The 25,374-nt window shown below is 40.4% G+C and overlaps 1 protein-coding gene across 1 annotated transcript in view; it reads right to left on the reverse strand.

Moving 5' to 3' along the window:
* Nucleotides 1-25,374, reverse strand: part of KCNH7 (potassium voltage-gated channel subfamily H member 7) — a 317,537-nt gene that overhangs the window by 114,386 nt on the left and 177,777 nt on the right. Inside the window, exon 3 of the mRNA XM_045031733.1 lies at nt 16,366-16,521. Coding sequence (XP_044887668.1) covers nt 16,366-16,521 — 156 coding nt within the window. The remainder of the gene's footprint in view (nt 1-16,365; nt 16,522-25,374) is intronic.

The following is a 25,374-nucleotide window of genomic DNA, read 5'->3' on the forward strand; positions in this document are numbered from 1 at the left end:
AAGATAATGGAATGTTTTAGGATTTCAGAAAAATATATGAAAAGGTATTATCTGCAAGTCCTTATGCATCCTGCCTGCATTATAAAAACCAAATAGTCCTTCAGTATGAAAATGATTTACTATTAAATCCTTCTCATGCCAATATTGTCATGTGGGGCAGATACTAGTCTCTTCCATTCCTCTCTGTCATCTGCTGCTGCTTCCATCTGCTCTGTGGTGTTCAGATCGACTGTTCTACCCTCCCTGCTAACAGTTCTTAAGGTTTCTCTTGGGTGCTCTTGTTTCCTCACACTATTTGATTTCCACTTGACAGCTTCAGGTGGGAGTTTGTGTGTTGGCATCCGGAGTACATGCACCAAATAAATGCTTCCTTCTGATTCTGGTGAAAATGAGCTACTGCTTGGTGATTTCTCATATCCCTTCATTAGTAACGGGGTCTTTCCAATCAATTCCCAGAATATTTACTAGGCATTTATTTTCTATCTAACATAAATATCCAGCTCTCGCAGCCATATATCAGCACTGAGAATATGTTTGAATTGAAAATTCTGAGTTTTGTTCTGGAGCTATATAGCTTTGATTTCCATATGTTATTGAGTTTAGTAAATGGTATGCCTTTCCTATCCTTGATGTCACTTTCTTCTTGAGATGGCCATTGGCCAATATGGTGATGTCCAGGTAGGTGAACAGTTCTACTGTCTTGATATATTTGTCTTCTAATGTGATGTTACAGCTTGACATCTGGGTTTCAAGGATGTTTGTTTTGGTATAACTAATTTTGAGCCCTGCTTGGCTTGCTTTTTTATTTTGCCAGGCTGTCTGTCTTTGTTTGTAACTTCTCAGGGATGTCATTCAGTAGTGCAATATCATCAGCAAAGTTTAGGTCTTCTAAACATTTGCCATTTACCCAGGCTACACCAGTATTATGTTCCCAATACACTTCTTTATTGTCCAGTCTATGGCAATATGAAAATAAGACTAGAATAATAATTTCTCTCAGTCCTTTTCAGGAGAAGAGAACCAAGAAATCATCCAGTAGGTAGCAAAACAGGCCTATAAAATGAAGTGATAAAATGATACAGGACCCTCCCAAAACACACTCATTTGAGAAATATAGTTAACTTCTTTATTGATCAGTTTTCTACAGATACTCTGATGGACCTAAAAGGGACAGTAGGGGAATAAGCCACTGTGGTTATGAATAGCTGTTCTAGACAATCAGTTGCTTTTGGGGTAGTAAGAACAAGGCCAGCTAATATGTAAGTCTACAGCTTAACAGGACTTTTCAATTACTTTAAGCTAACTTGGTTGAGCTAACACAATAGATTAAACACACCATTTTTGCCCACTAAGACATACCCTTGGACAATTGTAAACTCCTCCTCTTCAGCATCTCTGACTCTTCCCTCTTCCTTCTTAGATTTGTAGATTACAAGGCCAGAAGGGACCATTCTGATCATCAAGTCTGACCTTTCGTATAACACAGGCCATTGAACTGCCCCAACATAATTTCTAGACCATGTGTTTTAGAAAAACATCCATTCTTGGTTCAAAAATTGTCAGTGATGGAGAATCCACCAAGACCCTGGGTAAATTGTTCCAATGGTTAATTACTTTCTCCATTAAGAATATACACCTTATTTCCAGTCTGAATTTGTCTAGCTTCAGCTGAATTCAGTCTCTCCAACATTCAACAGCTCACATACCTTTCCTCTCCTGCTACTCTCTCTCTCTCACACACACACCCCTTGAGTCCTTTTTCTGGCTCCTGGTCTCTTTTTGCATAAAGTTCAGATCCCTTCTATTTACTTTCAAGGCTCCACATGGCTCTGCCCCTGCTGACATCTCATCTCTAATCTCCTGTCACTCCTCACCTCCCTCACCTCACCTCCTGTGCTCTGCCCACTTTTCTTCCCTCGTGGCTCCCTCCTCCCACTTTTGCTTTTATCCCCTTTTTCATGTTGCTCTCCATGCTTGGAACAATATCCTTTTCCTGTCATCAAACATCCCTACTCTCTGTCTTCAAATCCCTCAGAACCCACTTCACTTTGCTTTCCATTGCGGACTTCCACTCCTGGGCTCTTTACTTCTCCTGTTTTGTATTACATCCATCTTTACTTAAAATAAGAATTATAATATGATTAGCATTATTATTATTATTCATTTAACCCTTTCACTCGTATCCCTGTCACTTTTCTTATCATCTTTTCCTCTTCTATTTTTGTTTAATTTAGATTGTAAGCTCCTCAAGGCAGGGGCTCTGTCTTTTAAGAGTCTATGTCAAATACCAGGACAAGTTATGCTACTGTGTAGATACATATGAATAATAATAACAGCATCAGTGCACATAGAACTGACATTGCAAATTAAAATTAGGAAACTTAGAAACACCATTAAATAAAAGGTTTTTTTAATCAGGACTTCAACAATGTAAGGTCTCCCCAAGGGATACAAATAAAAATTAAAAACAAGAAAAATAATGTAGCAAACTATACCTCACTTTTAGCAAATATTGACATTTTGTTTCAATTTTCAGATGCAAGCAGATTGGGAACTAATCGAGTCTGAAAAAATGAATCCTTTAAACAGACGATTTTGCTGTTTCTTTCATATTGCCAAGATCTTGCAGTCTTTTAGAAGCTGCTAACTCTGACTGGAACGTTGTCTGAGTAAGGACTGTTGCACTGGGCTTACATCCAATTGGCTCAAAGAACACTGACTTGCTTTTCTCTCTCAGATTTAAACTCCACTACAAAACCATGTTGATAGCAAACGTTAGTTGCATGGAACAGTGTAACATTACATTAAATTCACCTGAGTAATGGAATGGGTTGTGGGTTGTTTTATTTAAAGGAATGCACTCTTGCTGAAAGGCTTTATATTACTACAGTAGCTTTTCATCTCTAACCTAAAGCTGGAGCTGCCTGGCTTTCAGCTCCATTGAAGAACACTATAAACATCTGTCTTATAACATAAACATTCTGTATTGCAAATTATTTGGTTCCCTAAGCAAAGGATTTTAGAGGGATTGTGCTATTAGTATCTGTAGAAACTTGCATCAATAAGTGGAAAACTGGAATACTCTTTTTTTGTTTTTGTCTATCTTAGAAGTGTCTGATATAGGTGTTACCAAAAGCAAAAGTTCAGTCTAACTCCTTAACTTTTACACCAGGTGTGGCCAATCTGTGGCTCCGGAGCTGCATGCAGCTCTTCAGAGGTTAATATGAGGCTCTTTGTATAGGTGCTGACTCCGAGGCTGGAGCTACAGATGCTAACTTTCCAATGTGCTGTGAGGTGCTCACTGCTCAACCCCCTGCTCTGCCTCAGGTCCTGCCACCACTCCACCCCTTCTCCCAAGGCCTCTGCCTCTTCTTCTAAGCCTGCCATGCCCTCGCTCCTCCCTCCTCCCCACCAGAGCCTCCTGCGCACTGCCTAACAGCTGATTGTGGCGGGCGGGAAGCGTGGGGAGGGAGGGGGAGGCGCAGATTGGTGGGGCCGCCAGTGGGCAGGAGGCACTCGGGGCTGGAGGAGGGTAGTGGATGGGGGCCTGCTGACATATTACTGTGGCTCTTTGGCAATGTTCATTAGTAAATTCTGTCTTGTTTTCAGGCTCAGGTTGGCCACCCCTGCTTTACACAATGACGTCACAGCTTTAAAAAACAATGATCTATAAGATACAGCATGTGAGGAGAACCCAGAACTATAGCAGCAGGAGGTTTTAATGATCTTACTGTATGTGTGCATATAGCGATGCCCCAAAAACAGTGACTTTGAGTAGAAAAGTTATACCTGGGTTCTTCATATCACAGTTGGTATCTTCAGATCTATGACATCCTGTTGGCTGCATATCTTCTATATGTCCATTCTGTGTCACTTTTGATTTTGATCTTTTACGGTTATTAGACTGCTGCAGCTTCACAGACATTCAGCATGCCTCAAATGTGAAGAACTAAGCAGAAGCCAGGACTGGGCTATAAATCATGTCACTGACCCCATTGATTTCCTGTATAAGATTCCTGTCAAGTGGGTGAGTAGGCGGGGTATGTGGTGGGAAATAACCTATCCAAAGACTGTGTTTTGCAATGATTGTGGCTACCCAAATAAATGAATTTTAGATGTTTAGGGAAAATTCAACTCTGATTTACATGGGGTGTAAGTCAACACAGAATTAGGCTCCTAAAATTCTTTTCCAATACATGTTTTTTTAAGATCTTATTTAGACACAACCGTTGCACTGGTGTAACTTAAATTGGTTTTTAAACTGATTTAATTAAACCAGCACAAAACTTTGTGTACATACTCTTACTTCAGATTAAGATGGGTTTATTCTTGTTAGATTAAACTTGTTCCTAGTCATTTTAAACTAAATTCTTACTTGATTTAAACTAAATTAATATAATCCAGGTGTATACTGATTTGAGTGTCCACATAGCCTTCCAACTAAATGGATTTTCCTTTGATCTTAGCATCTTAAAATGCTTTACAAATATTTTTAGGCCCCACCAGTAGGTATTAATTATTTATTATTATTATTATTTATTTATTATTATCCATTTTATATATGGAGAAAGTAATTGAGGCATAGAAAGATTACTAAGTGTTTTTTTCCATAGCCCCCAACATTTCTGGAATGATAACATTAAAGGACAAAATTAAACTTAAAATTAACTAACAAAAAGCCACAGTAAAAGAGAAGCTCCCGAAAACAAGCCTCGGAAACAAAACTGGGTAAAAATATTTCTAGATCTAGAAACCAGCTTTTGTAAAGGTTAATAAAAGGAATGATTGAACAGACCACCTAGAGAAAAATCAGATTGCTTCCCCAAGATTGAAAATATATACATATTTCAAAAGAGAAGGACCCCCCCAGAAAAGAGGGTTACACCCAGCAGTATAATAAGTGTTTGGAGAAAAAACTTCCTCATCTCTGAAGTATACGGCAGTGAGTTGTCTAAGTTGATTAGAAGGTTAAGAAGCAAAACTGTATGAGTTAAACGTTTGCACAGCAGGAAGGAATTATATACAAACAAAGGCTGCCTTGATTTATTAGTATACAGGCGTTCTTGAACAAAAAACTTGGTAGAAAACACAAGTAGTCTTACAGACAACAGAGTGGAGAATGTCCCACTACAGTGCCCGTCTGCAAAACACTGCAAGTTATGTACTAATACGGTACATGTAAGGTTCCAAAATTCAACATGCCCACAGTATAACCACTGGTCATCCTAACAAAGGGAATTGGTGATGAGCCTTTACAAGGACAAATAAAGAAAAAATACTAAGTTGAAAGGATTCTTTCACTGCTATTGTGCTGCTAGTATTCTTATTTTTCACAATGCTGGTTGCTGAATTTGTTCCTGCATATGTGCTAGAAGCTATTGACCACCACATGCTAAATGGTCAGTTTTCAGAATGGAGAGAGGTAAATAGTGGTGTCCCCCAGGGGTCTGTTCTGGGACCAGTCCTAGTCAACATATTCATAAATCATCTGGAAAAAGGAGTAAACAGTGAGATGGTAAAATCTGCAGATGATAAAAAATTACTAAAGATAGTTAAGACCCAGGCAGACTGCAAAGAGCTATAAAAGGATCTCTCAAAACTGGGTGACTGGGCAACAAAATGGCAGATGAAATTTAATGTTCATAAATGCAAAGTAATGCACATTGGGGGTCTAAATTAGCTGTTACCACTCAAGAAAGAGATCTTGGAGTCACTGTAGATAGTTCTCTAAAAACATCCACTCAATGTGCAGCACCAGTCAAAAAAGCAAACAGAATGCTGGGAATGATTAAGAAGGGGATAGATAATAGGACAGAAAATATCATGTTGCCTCTATATAAATCCATGGTATACCCACACCTTGAATACTGTGTGCAGAGGTGGTCACCCCATCTCAAAAAAGATATATTGGAATTGAAAAAGGTTCAGAAAAGGGCAACAAAAATTATTTGGGGTATGGAACGGCTTCCATATGAGGAGAGATTAATAAGACTGGGACTTTTCAGCTTAGAAAATAGATGGCTAAGGGGCGATATGATTGAGATCTATAAAATCATGACTGGTGTAAAGAAAGTAGATAAGGAAGTGTTGTTTACTACTTCTCATAACACAAGAAGTAGAGGTCACCAAATGAAATTAATAGGCAGCAGGTTTAAAACAAATAAAAGGAAGTATTTCTTCACACAATGCACAGTCAACCTGTGGAACTCCTTGCCAGAGGATGTTGTGAATGCCAAGACCTTAACAGGGTTCAAAAAAGAACTAGATAAATTCATGTAGGATAGGTCCATCAATTAGCCAGGATGGGCCGGAATGGTGTCCCTAGGCTCTGCCAGAAGCTGGGAATGGGCGACAGGGGCTGGATCACTTGATGATTATCTGTTCTGTTCACTGCCTCTGGGGCATCTGGCACTGGTCACTGTCAGAAGACAGGATACTGGGCTAGATGGACCTTTGGTCTGACCCAGTAGGGCCAGTCTTATGTTCTTATGCTTCTGAGGACAATCCTTTTAAAAGACTGAGCTATGTTCATCTAACCTCAGTTCACCCATCTTATTATTTTTATTATTAATAATCAATTATTATTATTATTTTACTTTATTTTATTGTATTGTTTTATTACTCTAGGGCCCCAGTCATGATTAGTGTCCAATTGTGCTAACTACTGTACAGACACAAAACAAAGAGAGGGTCCTTGCCCCAGTAATCTAGCAATCTATTATGAGACATCTGCCCATATACATTCAGGAAACCTTTCATTTTTCTATCTAATCACAATAGGATAGACAGTCTGGGCTCAGTCCTGCAGCGTGCGGAGTGCCTTCAATGGGCCTTTCATAAAAGTTGAAGATCTTACAGCTCCTGTTTTCTCTGTAGGGGAGTACCTGAAAGCAATGTGCAATCTCCACAGAGTATCTTTCTTTTAATATATTAGATCTCAACTGTGTGCAACACTGTGTTAAGAGGACCTTGGAAGGTCCAGACAAAATACTGTTTAGATGTTTTAACATTTGGCGGCAGTACAGTTTACACCAATCACCTACAAAACTATTGGAGGCAGTTGGGAGTATAATTGCTTTCAGGCAAAGGGAAGGAATTTCCAAAATTGCATTTGATATATTTTATGGCAAGTCTTACTTAGGCATCAGAGGATGAGTGACAGTATGGATGAATTGTCTTGTTTTGGGACCTGGCAAAGAACTGTGTTCCCTTTGTTTCCCATTCACTTATTAGCTCTGCCTTCCTGCAGTCTGACTGGGCCATCTATATTTTCTTGTGTATATAAAAAGACATTCTAATACAAGAAAATTCAGTTTAAGGAAACTTACACTAAAAAGGAGCCTCTTAAGATGCTGGTACTTCTCTCTAGTAAATGTTAATCCTATCTGTTCCCCCAGCACCCAGTTTCCCATTAATGTATATTTCTTGTGTGTTCCAATTAACATAACTCATCGGTTTGTATCTGGTGCTATACCTTCTATGTAGGGTTATTTTTTGAAAAAGTAGCTTGCTCTCAGAGAATTTGCTGTTCACTTCCAATGTTTGGGCATGACTGAACTTTAAATTAGATATTTGTATTGAGAAATGGCCTACCACTATAACTAATAGGAAAGAGGCTAAGCGTATCCAAAATTAACAAGGCAATATAATTGATTATAGTCCTATTTCATTATGCTTTTCATTCTCTTTCTTAGTCTTCTCCCTTATTTAGTTTTCTTTGCTCTTTACCTTCTTTTCTCCTACTCCTTCCTCATCTGTCTCTTCTAAATTTTAAGGTCCCAGGTTTTCTTTTCTTCAGCTCTGTGCCTGTTCTCATCCACCACATCCATCTGGTGGCTTTGTGCAGCTTCAGCAAATGGACCTACCTGGTTCCTAAGAATTCTTTCTGTTTAGGGGGAAATCTTGGGTAGTGTAGCAGCTTCTACACCTCCTAGACCCAACCATGTAGCAGGTGTGGTCAAAGGAAAGTGGATCACAGCTGGGCAACCCTATGCTCTGGCAATCTCTGGCTGCCAAAATTGCCACTGAGACTATGAGCATCCAGGCATTAATTAGAGCAGCCACGTGTATATCTAGTCCCTGGCTGCACTCAGGATTGTGGGAACATAAAGATGGTTAAAGTAATCTTTCCTCCCACATTTTTGCCCCTTGGAATAGCCCACAGGCATTTGGTAACAGAAAGGAGGTGGAGGGAGTTTCAAACTCAACTGGCAGCTGTAGCAGACCAGGGAGAAGTGAGGGAAGAGCCCCCAGTTCCAGCCCACAGATGCAGAGGTGGTTGTTTAGTAGCAGAAGGAGAAGGGGAGGGAGTTTCAAACCCATTGGTGCAGTGCCATAGTAGACTGAGGAGAACTGGATGAAGGGGAGATGCCCCTCCTTCCAGCCAGCCATAGCAGGTATGTTAGAGCAGAAGGGGGTGGGAGTTCCAAACCCAGCTCGGGATGGAGTGGGGCTCTAGGTGGAAGACCAGGGGTGGGATCCTCACCACATGGGTAAGGGGTTGAACCCAGGACCAGGGCTGGTGGATCCCAGGGTGGTCTGTCAGTATACCAAATGGCATGGCTCCTGGGAAGCACACACACCCAGTGGTGAAATAGCTGTGTTTGGGGGTGGCAGAGACAACAGAGAATGAGGAAAAGCAATCAAGTAGCAAAGAGATCTGTGGCACCTTATAGACTAACAGACGTATTGGAGCATGAGCTTTCATGGGTGAATACCCACTTTGTCGGATGCATCAAGGTAGTTACTTTCAGAATTGTTGCCATTGCACTACAATGCTTACAAAGTGCAGGGGGTTGTCCAGAGTCAGGACATTTGAATAATTGGATTGCAACAGGAGAGTGACACAGCTGGCTGGGGTGAATGTGACCAGTGCCAGATGGTGGTTGCAGAGGCAAGGTTTGAAAGTGAGTCCCTTCCATCCAGTTCTGCATCGGGTCTCTATAGGGTGGACCTCGGTAGGGTTCAGGTAACTTGCCCACTTTTCATCTTGGGGGAACTATGGGGAGGGGCAGGGGAGAATGGGGTAGTGGAACTAGCCAAAAGGCTACACAGGGATCTGGGATCAGGAATGGAGCTGTCTTGGGTACACACACCTTTTACAGAAGCTAATGGCATAGCTTTTTACATAGCTGTTGCAAACTAACTTTCAGTTGTTGCAGCAGCCGAGAGCTTCCCTGGGTGAAGAGGCCAGAAGTGGTAATAATGGAAACCCAGCATGAGCTTGAGTTTGGGAGACAGGTGATAGTCAGGTGGGGCAGCCTCCTCACGAGGGGGTATGAGCCCTTGATGGAGGGATTTATGAGCACCCTACATCTCACCCACTGATAGGGAATGTGAACTCGTGGGGTAGAATTGCCACCCCAGGAGTGGCTGGGGGCAACAGGGCATTGAGGGTGCCCCAATGGTCAATCATGAGTGGGGTGGCTGACCCCCAATGGGAGTTCCTCTCCTCAGTACCACTAAAGATACATTTTTAGAGAGGTGACTATGCTGACATATTATTACTGTTGCACAGGGAGGTACTGACAGAGAGTAGGCTGGGGGAAAGCAAGCAGGCAATTGAGATGTCCAAGGGAAGCTAGAATATGGGAAAATTGGGAAGCTGTCCTCCTGATCTATGCAAGTGTTATTGCAGAGGCTTACCCAGACAGAAGCCCAGAATTGTTCAAATACAACCAGGCGGGCATATAATATGTTTGGGGGCATGGCTTGGTTTCACTGTTTAGCTTGAGGGCAGCAGCAAAAACTGGAATCTGGTGGGAAATATAACATTGTACACTGTGGTTAGAGTGGATGACACCACGGGGGCCTGGTTTCAACACTGACAGTGGCCTGTTCATTCTGCATCAAGCCTGCCAGAGGCCTGAGGCTTGTACTGATATTTGCTGGGCATTTAATGAAAGCAGGTGCTTTTGTAGCATCCACAAATTTAAGCATGCTTGTGAAATGTGCTTGGGGGTCCATACAGCCACAGCAGTCAGGGAAGACCACAGTGGGGAAAGAGAATGGTGGTTAAGTCAGGTGCTGCCTGCAGACCCATGGGGGTGGAAGCAGGGTATGGGGGCAAAGGCACAGGAAGGGAATGGGGGGTAAGCTGAAAGTGGGGGGCTGGACAAGAGCACCATCCCCAGTTACGCTGGAAGTGTTAACAGTGCTCCTTTGATAATGTCTTGGCAAGACAGATGGGGCATATTTGGGTTTACTGTGGGGTTTGGGATCTCTGTTACGGGGAAAGAAATCATGTGATGTACAAAAGTTTGAAGTCCTTTGTGGGAATGGGTCATACTGTAAAGAAAAAGATTACAGAAGAATTAAAAAAGAATAGGGCATCAGGGCCATTCAGTCACATATCTCTATAGAACCGGCTGGCTTCTCACCTAGGCTTGGTCCCTAAGAAAGTGCTGGGTGAATATCGCTTAATTTACCACCTGTCATATCCACACGATAGCTTGTCTAACAATGGCATAGACTCAGTATTTTGTTCTTATGTGCTGTTCCTCCTCTGAGGCTAGGTGCCTGGTTAGGTCTTGTGGCCGAGGGGCACTGATGGCCAAGTGTGATATTCAGTCTGCATTTTGACTGCTGCCAGTGCATCCTTCTGACTTTAACCTTTTGTGTTTCTTTTTCAAAGAACAATTTTATTATGACAAAGCTATGCCCATGGGATGCGCAATATCCTGGTCAGCATTTGAGAAATTTAACACAGTGCTTTACTTTAACACAGAAATTTAACACTGAGCAGTGATGTGGGAAACTGGTTTACGGCAGGTAGTGCATTACTTAGATGACTTATTGTTCACAGGCAGGGCGAATTCGGACCAGTGTGTTAGCCTGACAAGACACCTTTCAGGCCCTGGCTAAAAGACTGAGGATAGTCCTAGTGGAGTTAAAAACGGATGAACCTTAAACTGACCTATCTGGGGACTGAGCTAGACACACTAGTGGGTATATGGTGACTCCCTCAGAAAAGCTTCAGGAACTACAGGGCTTGATCAGAGGAGGAAGAGTGGTCAGGAAAGTTTCACTCTCTGAGCCGCAATCTATTGTTGGGCATCTTATTTTTGCCTGCTGAGTGGTAGCACTGGGGATGGGCATTCTGTTCCTGGCTTGCAGAGGTCACTGGAGGCATAACTCAACCTCACCATTTTCTAAGACTTACTAGAGAGATGAAGGATGATTGGGGGGGGGGTGCTGAGCCATTTTAATGGATTGTAGAGGGAGGAATGGATGCCTGAGGTTGATTTAAAGCTCCATTTGGATGCTTTGGGAAGTATAGGTTTCGGGGTATTTTACCAAGGCAGGTGGCACACCCAGCAATGGCCCTCCACCTGGATTAAAAAATGAGTAGTGCAGGATATAGCATTTCTGGATTTTCCCCCCATTTTGGTTGCAGTGGTAATTTGGGGAATGGAGTTTGCTAATAAAAGGCTGTGTTTCTGGTGTGATATCATGGCAGTGATCCTCCAGATCACGCAGTGTTATGAGTCTGGTGAGGGCATTTGTACTACAATGTGTAGGCTTTAACATCTGTTCCTCTTCCAGACATGTGCCTGGAGTTAACAATGGCATAGCAGATGCGTTGTCTCATTGTCAGATGGACAGATTTCACGAGCTGGCACCAGGAGCCAGCAAGGAACCCGAATGGATGCTGCTAGCACTGTGGAACCTTGGCAGATGTCGGCTGTCACTATAGCACAGAGATTGGTGGCTCCATGAACATTGCAGAGCTATGAGAAAAGTGTTAGTGATTTTGTGCAATTTGAGGAATGGGAGGGCCTGTCATCAGTATGGCCGATTATAGAGGAATGGTTGCTGCACTACATGGTGTCGTTAGTAACCTGGCAAATGGTGTCATCTACCATTTCCACTCACCTTTTGGCCCTTAAGTTTGTCAAGAGGCTGAATGGTTACCCAGATCCTTGTAGTGGGCTTTTAGTTTGGAGGTTTCCAGTGGGGTGGTTTTGAAGCAACAAGCCCAGGGAGGATGCATGTCGCCTCATCACTGTTAATATGCTTAGGGATCTGGTGTGGATCATAGAGCCCTTATGTCATTGTGGACAAGAGGTGGGCTTGTTCAAGGCAGCTTTTCTGGTAGCATTTTTGGAGCTTTTTGAATCAGCAAACTAGTACCTGGGTCCTGTAGGGACTCTTTTGGAAGGGTTTCGGAATTGGTGGTTATACACTGGGAGGGGCAGTCGGTGGTAATAATCTTGAGGAGGTCAAAGATGGATCAAGGAGGCCAGGGTGAACCATTATTTTACAGGAGGTGTGGTGAGCCTGGGATCTGCCCTTTGGAGGCTGTGAGGGCATACATGACAATAAGACCAGCGAGGGATGGCCCTCTTGATTCACAGTGATGGGAGTCCCCTCGATATCTACCCCTTTGTTACAGTTTTAAGACAGGGACTGACAAGGTTGGGGCTTCCCGCACATGAATTTGGCTCCTATTCATTCAGGATTGGAGTGGCACCAGAAGCAGCGCAGCTGGGTCTGGGGACAAGTGCAATTCAGGTAAATGGGTGTTGCCATTCTGAAGCACACAGAATGTACACGAGACTTCAGGTGGGGCATCAAAACACTTCCAAGTATACGTGCTGATGTATTACAGACAGATAACAGGAACTGATGGTCAGAAATCTTGGGGGAAGGGGAAAGGACATTCCTTTTCTTACTACCACTCTACCCCTCCACCCCCACCCCCCAGCCAATGTTACCTTTATAGCCACACTGGGGAAAATTCAACCGTCCTGTTTTATTCTGATAATACAAAATTGCAATTGAAAGCTAATAGTAAAGCAAAGAATATTCAAAACACCTAAAGCCATACCCTGCATAAAATGGACACAGAATAGTATTGGAGCCTAGCAGACATAATTTGTATCACTATTACTGTACCTCCTGATGGGATTTAAATGATAATATTTCTAGAAAAGTATAACCTTCTGTTGAGATGTACTATATCAAATAAATAAATAAATAAAATGGAAAAATACATCTTGGACTGATTGTATTTAAAAGGAGGAGGAGTAAAGGAAATATTTTTCATAAATATTGTAAATAATTTGCAAAACATTATAAGCAGGTCCCATTATAGGCATTCTGCTAGTTTTAAATGATGGACAATAATCTCTCCACAGTAATACGCAAACAGCACTATTGATTTCAGTGGGGTTGTACAAGTGTAACAGAGGGAAGAATTTAGTTCATTCTGTGCACTTACATCCAATTATTGTATTACCCACAAAACGTTCTTCCTCAAATCTTAGTGAACACATTATTTCAGGGTGCATCTCACCAAAGCGGGATTGAAATCTCTTTTGCATTTGAAATGACTTGCAGGTACTATAGCTATGTCATGCTTTCTGTACTTTTTAATCACAACATAATGCATGGCAGAAAATGGGTGAGGTTCAGGGCTGGCTTTCCAAGAGGTGCAGCACAGAGAGCACAGCTTAGGGGAAGGGATCAAGGGTAGCTTTAATCAGGAGCAATCCAGAACTGCTGTAGCGCTGTGCACTACAGTCCCTTTAATTCCCTGCACTGTGTTTTGCAGGGGTGAAGAAGCAGCATAGGACCACTTAGCCACTCCTATGCTGTGCTTAGACTGGGGGAGCTCTCCCTTGGGCACTTGCAATGATGTTCCAGCCCCTCTTTGCCTTCTATCCAGAAAGAGTTGGGTAGGTTATTTGTCAGTTAGAGGACTGAGGTTCCAAGTCCCTTTATCACATTAAGTGTAATGCTAAAGGCAATTTTCCAAGTGTTAATGGACCAACCAGACTATGAGGACAATAATAGTGGTCACTGCCAGAACATGTTCCGGCTCACTAAGAGCAGGTACTAGCATGGATCTGCTCTGGGAAATCTGTCAGTAAGAGCTGAATGTGTTAGAGAAAAGTCTTCAGGGAATGACTGTATGAAGTGAAGGTGAGCAAATGTATGCAAGTTCTGCAGAAAATGGGCCATGAAAGCTACACGGTAGAGCTTTACTGGAACCAGATTTTTTTTGGGGGGGGGAAAGTTGTGCCATTTCAAAATTTCTTCTGCTCCAGAAAGGAACAAACAAAATTCAAAGTATTTCAATATATGTCATTTGAATTTCAATTTTTTCATTTTCTATATCATTTTATAATATAAATTGAAAAAAAGAAGTCATTTTGAAATGAAAAATTAAAACATTCTTTTTCCAAAAAGGATGACATGGAATATTCTGACCTTACCAAAACTTTTATTTTCATTTTTCATGAAATATTTCACTTTTGATGAATCAGGATTTTCCAACAGAGAAACATTCCCCTGGAAAATTTCTGACCAGCTCTTCTACGTAGAGAGGAGAAGTTCCCTCCAACTCCCTAGCTGCTGGATCCCTGCTACACCCATAAGCTCAGTTTCATAGGGCAGTGGCCTGGATAGAAGGGAGAGGAATAGGGAGCAATCATTCTATTGCAGCATATACCACTCTGGAAAAGGCATAATTGATGGCCTATGCTTCTGAGCAGCAGCACTCTTTATTACATATTGTGTGTTCCCTAGTCAGAGGAGTCACAGGATCACTGCTGTGGTGGAGTATCCATATTGCTGGATTAAGGAGTGGGTATAATGTGGGGGCAATAGGGAACACCAAGTAGGGCTTCAGATTTGTGGTGTCTTTATTATCTTTCCTGAGGGATATCTGACCTGCAGGCACCAGGCTGGTAATATTGAAGGAGGATGGTGTAGAACTGTGGCTCCTCAAGTAGAGAATCATAGAATATCAGGGACCTCAGAAGGTCATCTAGTCCAACCCACTGCTCAAAGCAGGGCCAATCCCCAGACAGAGTTTTACCCCAGTTCCCTAAATGGCCCCCTCAAGGACTGAGCTCACAACCCTGGGTTTAGCAGATCAATGCTCAAACCACTGAGCTATCCATCCCCCCAGGTATCCTTGTGTGCATTTCCATTAGGGAAGGGGAGCATAGAGCGCCCCAAAATACAATAATTGAGTAGCAGAAACAAAGAGTTTTGTTGTTGCTTTACTAGAACCCTCCTTTCCAGTCACTCAGCACCTCTCCCTGAGGAATAGCAACTACACTTATTTATCCAACGCTGGTTCAGGCTGAAATACTCTGCCAGAAGAATACATTTAAATTGTTGTAAAGTAAAACATGTCATTATGCATATAGCCCAGTGCTGTCGCAGCAATACATTGAGTTGCCATATATGAACCCTAACTGTGGAACTGATTGGTACTCTGATTTATTAGCCTATAAAGGTTTGAACTAACAAAATTCATGGACTCCTAGGAGTTAGAGAGACTAAAAACCTATTAGATTATCCATTGCATCTTTCTATTTGAGCAGGTTTGCTCTCTACAGTGTATCTCCTATTGCTTTGAAGTCTGGTTTTAAATGTGTCAAGCAATGGGGCTTCCATTGCCTCCTTTGCACAGCTATTTCACAGTCTAATAGTCCTCACAGTTAGGAATAAGCAACTGATTCCCAATGAATAATTTTATTTGATGAATTTAACCTTTTTTTTGTGTTCACAGGCAATCTGCAAGTGGTTCATGATTTCTCACATGTATCTGATGTACATCTTTAAAATATTTTACTTTATGGATTGTTTTTATGTCCTGATTAGATGAGCATGCAGGTACTTCTGGTTTGAATACTTGTGCACGCAAATTTAAAATTTAATTTCTGGGAATACTTGTGCATTCAGCTATTAATTAACTTTCCATGAATATTTCCGTAAAATTCAAATGTTTACAAATGAAAACACAAAAGGCATGTGAGAATGGCCAATGTAAATTAATGTAGGGTTTTATCCTTGTACCACCAAAATCAACAGGTGAGTTGCCATCAACTTCATTGGGCACAAAATCAAGCCCTTAAAGATTTGAACTAATATGAATGGATTTTTTTTCCATTACACACTCAGGTCTAATTAGGAAGTGTTCCCTGAGGTTTAGTATACATTTGCCTAGATTTATGGTAAGGTAACAACTCTTAATAGAAGTAGGATATTTGGGGATAACATTGTGGTTTTGGTTGGGTTTGTTTTTCAACTTTAGTTCATATTTTTGATCACTTTTCGCTGAAATGTGTCAAAAACTGAAATACGCTATTTTAGCAATAAGTCAAAATTGACACATTTGTGGTGGAAACCTGTAACTAAAACATTATGTATGTTAAAATTATACCACAGTTATACGAGCAGTAAGTATTGTCAAGAGTAGCAAATTCTCTTTGCAATTATCTCCATTGATATATTTTTAATTCATAACATCTGAAATTATAACTTGGATGAAACTGTTCTGCAATGAAAATAACAGCGCTATATGATAGCTTTCTCTGCCCTTCCCTCCTCCGCTCGCCCCCTACTTACGGTTTACAAGTCTGGCTGGCAATATTGGGTTGAACTTCTCGAGAGACTCAGCATTCTCATCATCTGTTACATACTCAAAGTTAATAATAAACATCATAGCTACTCCTTCTTGATTTTTCACTGGGATTATGTGGGTGTTGCAAATGAAGGTAGACCCTAAGAAGGGAGAAAAAGAAAGGAAGTTTATGTAAGTCAAAGAAATCTGCATAGTGTCTTTTTTTCTTTCATCAATAGTTCCAGTAATGTCAAAAATCCTGCAGATTGTTTCTTTTGCTCACCAAACACATGAAGCATTTTTTATTTAAATAAGGCTATTTATGGCACAGATGAAATGTGTCTTCTCATAGCTTATCATGTGAACTTGTTCCAAAAGACTTCTCAGGTAATTTGCCACTTTCTTGTGGTGCCCTGGTTTTTATTCATTGGAAATGCTTTGAACATAAACACACAGCATCACATTGTGGAGGTATTCAGTACCAAATGCCACCAGCAAGCTACCCCATCAACCACAATGCTTACTGGAGAACATAAGGTCACATTTGCTTCCTAAATGTCAGGGGTTTTTGAAGCTTTTTGGTTTGGTTACAATAGAGAGAATCACTTATTAAACATTTGTGTGTAAATATATAGCTATTATTATTTTGGGGTCTTCACAATGGCATTTTGATTTTGCATTAAAAATGATGTTCATGGAAACAAGTCCTTTGTTTTTAACTTGATCATACTCATTGGTGATTCATATTCTATCATCAAACACATCTCCAAACCTTTATAGACAAGGCTTTCTAACTTGAGTAACTGATGTCAGGCACCCATGTCCATGATGACAGATCTAATTCAAGAGGCCTGAATTTCAGAGATGCTGACCACGACAACTCTTACTGAACTCAACAGGAGGTATGATTGCTTAGTGCTTCTGAAATTCAGTGTCCTTTTACATACATATCCCTTAGTAGAGATTTAAAAGTTTTGTCCTATGTTCATCATTATAATTTTCCTTGGAAAACTGATATTTGACAAAGTCATTAGCTTCCCTCTGATTCCTGGTGTTACATTAGTGGTTCCAACAATACTGTGATTATCAATAAGATAATATTCTCCTAAAAGCTTCACACAAATACAACTGGGAGCAAGTGTCTTCCCAAGATGAGCAAGAACATCATCTGTAATTGATCCATTTGAATGTAATAAGCACTGAAATTTGACAGGCAGTTTAATTTTTTAAGGACAGATCCCGATCTGGCTCCCACCACAATAAATCAGAAGTATTGCCACTGTAAAAAGAAATACTCAAGATTTACACCATTGTAACTGAAATCGGAACCTGGCCCCTAATATTTAAGGTAACATTTGCTATAATGTGGTATTTAAGGCAGCTGGAGCTATAGATAAAAATGGACATTCTGCCCCTTCAAGTTTTGCAGCTGTACCTTCAATCCATTTAATAAAATAGTTAAGCTGTGGCACTTGCCACAGTTTCCATGGTAACAAGGGGGATGACTTTAGTAAACAGAAAATAAGCAATTTAAGACTGTTCCATGAGAGCTATAAATAGAAATGCTGCAGGCCAAGCATTGCAACATAGACTGGTTAAACAGAGAGTCTAAAGAGAGGCTAGAAATAACCATTATGTTTTCTGCTAATTAACCAAAATACATATTGACTTTTAACACTTAAGACGACATTTCTTGATTCATTTGGAAAGACATTGTTACTTTCCAGCCATAGCTTGTTATTTTGAATTTTTCAGCATGTGGATTCTGTTGTGACATACAAATTTACTAATCAAGTGATGATCCTGCAACCTTCCACCTCCTGCCTCATGGAAAAATCAAAGGGCAGGAGATTGTCTTGGGAGGAAACTCACATGGATTTGAATAATGCTGAACTGCAGTGGATCAAATGTTTATGGTTTTGGGAAACAAGGATGACAGTGACCCGCAGAGTTGACTAAACACATGCTCAAGGCTACCTTTTGCACACAAGGGAGCTTAGCTTTTGTCATCTCCAACAGCACAAAGTATTAATGCTATTTCACATTTACAGAGAAGATTTCACTCCCAAACATGTACAAATGATATGTACACCATAGGTAGTGATTCACCTCTGTGGAGAAATACAGCACAAGAACATGACAGAAATTGAATAATACGGAGGCCAAAGGAAATTGCAGGGGGAATTTAGGAACACAAAGTGAGAGAGATCCTTAGCTGGTGTAAATCAACATAGGTCCAATTAAGTTGATGGAACTATATCATTTACACCAACAGAGTATTTGGCTTAATGAATTTAACCAAGCTAGAATTTGTCCATCACACCAGGGCTTTTAAGAAGTGCCAGGGGGTATTTAATGACTACAAGTGATCAGAGTCTGCATGTTACATCTCATCCAGGAGCACCTGCAGCAACACTCCACCTTAAAGGGAAAGGTGTGCCAGCTAACAAATTCCCTAACACCACTTCCTGTACCATATAGGTGTTGCTTCAAGGCAGTCTATGATTCCACTGGAATATACACTTGTTGCCAGTTTGGTTGTGTTTAAACCTTATAATGTGAACCAAATATAAGGCGACGCCATGATCTCTGCCTGAGTCTACAGACAGCCTGAAAGATAGCTCTGAGAACTACCTCCAGTCATCTAACTAGGGAGTTTACTCTGAAAGTTAAGGAAAACCATGTGGAAAATTAAATGTCTAAATAGTTCACAGATGATCGTTTTAGTGGAAACATCAAAGTAATATGCTTATCCCACAATTCCAATCCTCAAACCTTTTTGAGTACCAAACTCTGTCTCTGCCCTTTACCTAGCTGCCAAAATCTCTAACTTCCCTGTGACAGCTCCTAAATTGCAACGAAGTGTGGTCAATATAAAAATTAGCAGCACATTGAAAACTGAAATGTGGGGACAGCCTAAAATAAACTGAAGTTAATATCAAAATAAATATGACAGAGATTATTGTATTGATTGTACTATCACCAAAAACTTCCATTCTGCTGTAGTGGACTACCACAGTATGCAGGAAATCTTAAAGTAGAATTTAGACCCAGTTTGCTGATCATTAGTGAAGGCCTTGCTTCCAGAGCCATCTCATCAAATCAACCCCCTTCTAGTTTATGAGGCCTGTCAGCCTCAGAGCACAAGGGGCTATGGTACCAGCTAAGCAGAATAATTCACACTTAAGTAACATTTTGTTATGTCAATATCGCAAAAGCTAGATTATTTGTATCCAAATGAAAATAAGTAATGTGAGAATAAGACAAAATGCAACTGTGACTATAAAACACCAGAGTAAAGAGATAAATACATGGTTGGGGAAAAAAGTAGCTGATGCTCTAATGAAGCTGACAGTAATGAAGGAAGTAATAAGTAACTTGTTTATAAACAATATTATCCAATATTTGTACTCTTAGTCATTCAATTACTTGTCATGGCACTCAGCATGATTTCCGTGTTTGTCCTCTTTATTGAAACATTCTGAAAGTAGGAAATGCCTCTGATGAGCAATACAAATTTTAATGAAGTTTCTGGAATTAGCAATTCTTATCCGTAGCCACTGAGAAAGCAGAAGTTGTGTAATCAGAATAATTATTAAAATTACACCTTTATTAACAAATTGATTAAATATCCAAGTGGTATTTGAAATTAGATTAGTGTGCTGAAAGACCAAAGCTTCACTCTCAGCTTTTTAAAGAATATTATTCAGGAATTGTCATGAAATATAAACATTTATTTTATCATTGAAAACAACTCTAAGTATATATAGTTAAAATGATTACTTTGATGGACGCTATATGAGTAGATTGAGAGATGCTGGAGAAAAGTTGGAAATTTCCTTGGCAGTATGAATTCCATGTTTAGAAACAGTAGCCGAGTATCTCCTTCTGCTTATTACTGAATTTAAGTCAAAATCATGGGTGTCTGACATTTTATTGAAATCAGTTGCAGAAACTCTATTGTTTTCAATGAGAATAGGATCCAGGCCCATATGCTGTGGAAATTAATTTGATGTTAGAAATCCAGCATTATGATTTCACAACAGGATCCTATAGAGAAGATGGGCTAGGATGGAGCAATCCCTTGATGAAATACTGTGACCCAGAGACCCCTTAGCAAAAGGTCCCATGTTCTTTGCCAGTAACTCTCACCTCAAACCTAACAAACTCACACTGCTAAACAAGTCTTACAGAATATTTATCCACAAAGACTAACATATAAGGTATCTACAGAAAGCTCATAACCTGTAGAGATTCAGAATCACTGTAAGATGTGTATGGAGAATAGTTAAGGGAAAATGTCTTATACTGAAAATATTCTGTATGGACTTGGAGTAGAAATTAGTCCCCAGGAGGTAATGTGTCCCAGTGGTGACCCATTCAAGCAAAAGGGAGTTGTCACCCCTCTCTAGTCAGCTGGTAAGGTAATGCAAGGGTCTATAGTCTACCCTTGCCCCATCCTAAAACACTGAATGGAAAACCATCAAAGGCAAAATGATGGAAACTACGTGGAGTATAAAGGGAACATTACAGCAGGCAAGAGATCACCCTGGCTATGAATAAAGACAAAAGACTGCTCAAGTATAACAAAGTAAAGGGAAAGGCACTCTGGATCCATTCACGGTGGAAATCCATTAAAGGCTTTTATGAATGTTTGGATCCTGGTTCTTGTGAAACCAGCCAGTTCTGCAATTGACTGAACTTTGGGTGGGGGGGCACACACTTTAGTAGATAGGAAAGGTAACTATTGATAAGTGTAGACCCAGTTGACGTTTTATGATTTTGTTTAGTATTTTAATCAGTTGTTTCCACCACTTTCTCTCATTTTTAGATAAAACTTTATTCTTTCTTTATTCTTTCTAAGCCTTTGGCTTTTATCATAAGTGCTGTGTGGTTTACAGGAGTGGTGGCATAAGGAAAACTGGGGTCCACTGCATCTTTGGATGCAGAGCACCTGCAATTTCTGAGAGTAGCCACTGTCAGGGGCTGGATATCACAAGGGAATGATCTAAAGGGACTTGGGTGCACCTCTTGTTGTCCTCCAAGGTGAAGATAAGGCTGGCATAGCCCAGAGGATAGTGCTTGAGTGACTGAAAGACTGGAACTGACTCCCTCTCACTGGAGGCAGGGGATAACAGGGTGATTTACAGTCCTGGGTGCCATGAGAACTGTCACAAAGACACATGTCATTACTGATAAATAATTAATCTGCTTGCTTTGTACCATGCTGGTGATGCACAAAGCATACTGATGAATCTGGCCCATTAAAATCTCTTTCCCTTTCAGATGACTTTAAGTCAGCTTTGTATGAAAGATTTCCTCAGTATGTAGAGTCCTATTTATCCATCTTTCAGATAAAGCCACGCTCATTCATTCACATGATAGTAGCTACTTTTTACAGTTGCAAGTGAACTAATGGCAACAATAACACAATAGTCAGTGCATTTTGAATCATAAAACTGTCTCCATTCTCACATGCAAGAGTGTGACCAGCCACCTTTTGAAAAATGACATACCCCAAACAGCTATTTTAATTCAGCTTGTCTGAGACTGAGATTTTCACAGAGCATTACATGTGCCAGGCTCACAGAATCTCTGAATAATGAGAGACTGCAGCGTTTAAGTAATTGTCCTAATCCTGCAGGAAGCCAGAATTTCACTAGTGGGAAACACAGCCATCATTATTGGGACACCCATTCTGTCACTTTGAAAGGGTTCATCACTGTTGCTTGAAAGTGTGTGACAGTTTTTATCAGGCCTCTCCACTTCTGCATTTCACTGAACATCAGGAGAAATTCCGCCCATTGAAGTCAATGACAGTTTCACCATTGAGTTCAGTGGGTTAGGATTTCACCCATCATGCTTTGAAATCAATTTTGTCTCCCTGTGCTGCATTTTTGACTTCCCAGGCAATTTTTCACATCTGCTGCTGCTCTGGGCAGCTGAGAAGGGAGGCAGAAAAATAGGGGTTTGCAGACCTGAGCAAATCATTTATGTTTTGGCTTAATGGACAAACCAAATAGGGGGTCAAACAAAAAGGTTTGTCATTCTGGTTCGTTTAGTTGTTTGTGTGGTTTTTATTCCCTTCTCCCCTTTATTTAAAAAAATAAATCTAACTACATTTCTAAAGGGAACATCTTTTTGCAATGAAAAATCAAAACACTTCCATACAAGAATGTCAGAAGGAAATGTTTTGATTTTTTCAGCTGAAACTAGACACCAAATTTGACCTGACTCCACAAATAGTTTCAGTCGCCCAGAAGCTGCATTTTTCAGCTAATAAATGATTGTCCAAAAAATGTCGCCCAGCTCTGTTTGTATTATGCCTCCTGTGTGTGCATGGCGATGTGTCCATACACCAACTGCACCCACTCCGATGCCATCAGATACAAAAAGGAGCTGTGACACCCTCCTGCTGCAGCTGCTGTGGCCTTCAACTCCCGGAAAACGCAGAGTGGCTGCTGCCACAATCCACACAGCTGCTCCTTCCTGGCCTGAAGGTGCTGATGAGAGATGTGCAGGGAAGGAGCAAATGGAAAGAGCAAACACAGAGGAGAGTAAATGGGCCGTCTGTGAGAGAGTGGAGGCTGTAGTGCTAGGCAAATCAGTTCCAGGATCTACTTCATTTTTATCTCTGAATAAAGATTTGAATGAAACACTTGAGTGACTGTTTCAGGGGAAAATCCAAACAACTACATAAGATAAATCCTTTATGATAATACAGAGAATGGGGAAGGCGTGGTGAAGTGGGGGAGCAGGGTGAGAAGAGGGAAGGCTGACTGTTCTTTCCTGAAATGTTCACGCCATTGTTTTGTCCTCAAGATACATACTCAAAACATGTGCCCTCAAGGCGATGGGAACTCAGCAAAAAAATTATACTCTATTAATTAAAGATTATTTTAAACTTTTAAAATCAATTATAAGTTACTTGCAACAAAACATGGGTATTTCACATTTCAGTCCCTTGTACTTTTTTGTTCAAGTCACTCGTTAGCAGGTTTGAAGGTTGGGCATCATTGTTATTTAGGTAAACTGACTAGAATGAATGAAACAACTTTAATTTCCAGGATCTATGTGCTTCAGTTGCAGCTGCAACTATCTACAGTGTTTATTTGTTTGGCATGAATCTCACCATTTATGGCATCTTTTGTCTATGTAGCTAGAGAGGGTCTGGACAACTGAAATTCAGCTTGAGAATATATGCCTGGTATTGCACAGAATGAAGAATATGTATGGGTACATTTGTCTCTCACTGCATAATACTCTGTACTTTTTTTAAAGGGACACTCCTTATTTGTTGCCTAATGTCCCCTGTCCCACATAAAATCAATATAGGATACACTATTGTCACATACTTCTACAGCAGTAGTGCAAATAATCATACACTATTGTAAAAATTTATGTTTTTGTGTTAATAGGATTTTACCATGAATAAAAAACTAAGGTGCTGTCCTTTAAAATATATATTCTGTCCTGCATTTATCCTACAGCTCTCCTTCATTTCCCCAAAATGTGTGTGGTCACCTTAGCTGCCTCTGCTACCTCCATGAATATGTCTCCACATTATTTACTTTAGTATTACACGCTTATTTTTTTTCCATTTTGTAGCATATGTACACTTTACTTAAAGCAAACAATACTGGTGATCAGCAATCCAGCATGGGTTATATTATTTATTAACTAAGGTAGTGTTAACGAAACAGAGGTTTCCATGAGCAGGATTTTCTACCTGCTTTCATTTTCCAACCAATTGCTGGCTAGAAGCCTGTGAGGGATATACTGCCTAACAGATATATTTTATTCAGAACATTTCCATAGTGAGTGATACAAGTTCACATCCTTCCTCTATGATATTCTGTCCATGCTAGTCTCCTGATGAAAACTGTTCAGGTTACAAAGCGCATTTTGCATATTCTTGGCTCATATAGTTCCAAAAAGACTAAACAATCATGAAAAGGCACAGAGAGTTGAATTGTGAAAGATCTGCAGTTGTGATTATACTAAATATATGTGCAATATTTTTCTTTATAATAATGTCCAGAATATTCATACATGAACATAAATACAAGACCTTTTGGTTCTAATCTTAATACCCATATCTTTTACCAGAGAAGGGTACAGGGCCCTGGCAGGCAATGGGTTAAAACCTTGCTTCAGCAGCCAGATGCTCCTGCAGAGCTGCCAAGATTGCAGTGAAATGAAGACACCTGACAATGTGATAGCTTGTCATTTACTAACAAGGCTAATGAAGAAGCATGTTCTCAAAAAAGCCCCGCCTTCTCAGAAAGGGGATATAAAGAGAGTAAAGGTACAGCTGTTTTAAAAAAAAAAAAAAAAAAAAAACCAGACAAACCCAAAAGCACAATCATCTAACAAATGGGTGTTCTATCTTGTGTGATCTCTGAGAGCTATTGCTGGGGGGAAAAAGCCATTTACTTTGTGCTTTGAGCTCAGATTCTGGCTGAGGAAAAAAATTTCTATTTGGATGGGTTAAGCTAAAGGTCAGGAATCAGGACCCTTATTGTTTGTCCTGAAACATTTGTAAATGAACTACATCTCCCTGATACTTGAAGTCTACTCTAAGCAAGCAGAACCCTTTGCCAAGCTTCTGCTGGCTTTTGCTGTATGCTATCGTGTCAGTGATGTTCTTCTAATATTTAAACAAAGGCTGCTTGTAAAAAAAAAAAAAAAAAAAAAGTATTGCTCCTTAGTCTGTGATAAACTGAGTGGGGGAGGGTGCTCACCTAGAATAGTAAAGGACTGAGATCTATTAAGTTGTGTTCTCATTCAAACAAAAGTGATTTATCAAAAGCAAGGCAGGAGGCAACATCACTTTGCAAACAAACTTTAGTGCCCTTGCTGGAGATGTTTATAGCTTGTTGCTGAAGGGATGAAAGCTCTGTAATTTGAAATTTGAGGGTATTCTCTCTGAAAAATATCCTCATAAACATGTGACAGTTGGAAATGGCCAGATAGCACCAAAGTAAAAAAACCAAAACAACAACAACAAAAAA

The sequence above is a fragment of the Mauremys mutica genome, chromosome 10 (assembly GCF_020497125.1).
Source record: "Mauremys mutica isolate MM-2020 ecotype Southern chromosome 10, ASM2049712v1, whole genome shotgun sequence".
In the NCBI taxonomy this organism is placed as follows: domain Eukaryota; kingdom Metazoa; phylum Chordata; order Testudines; family Geoemydidae; genus Mauremys; species Mauremys mutica.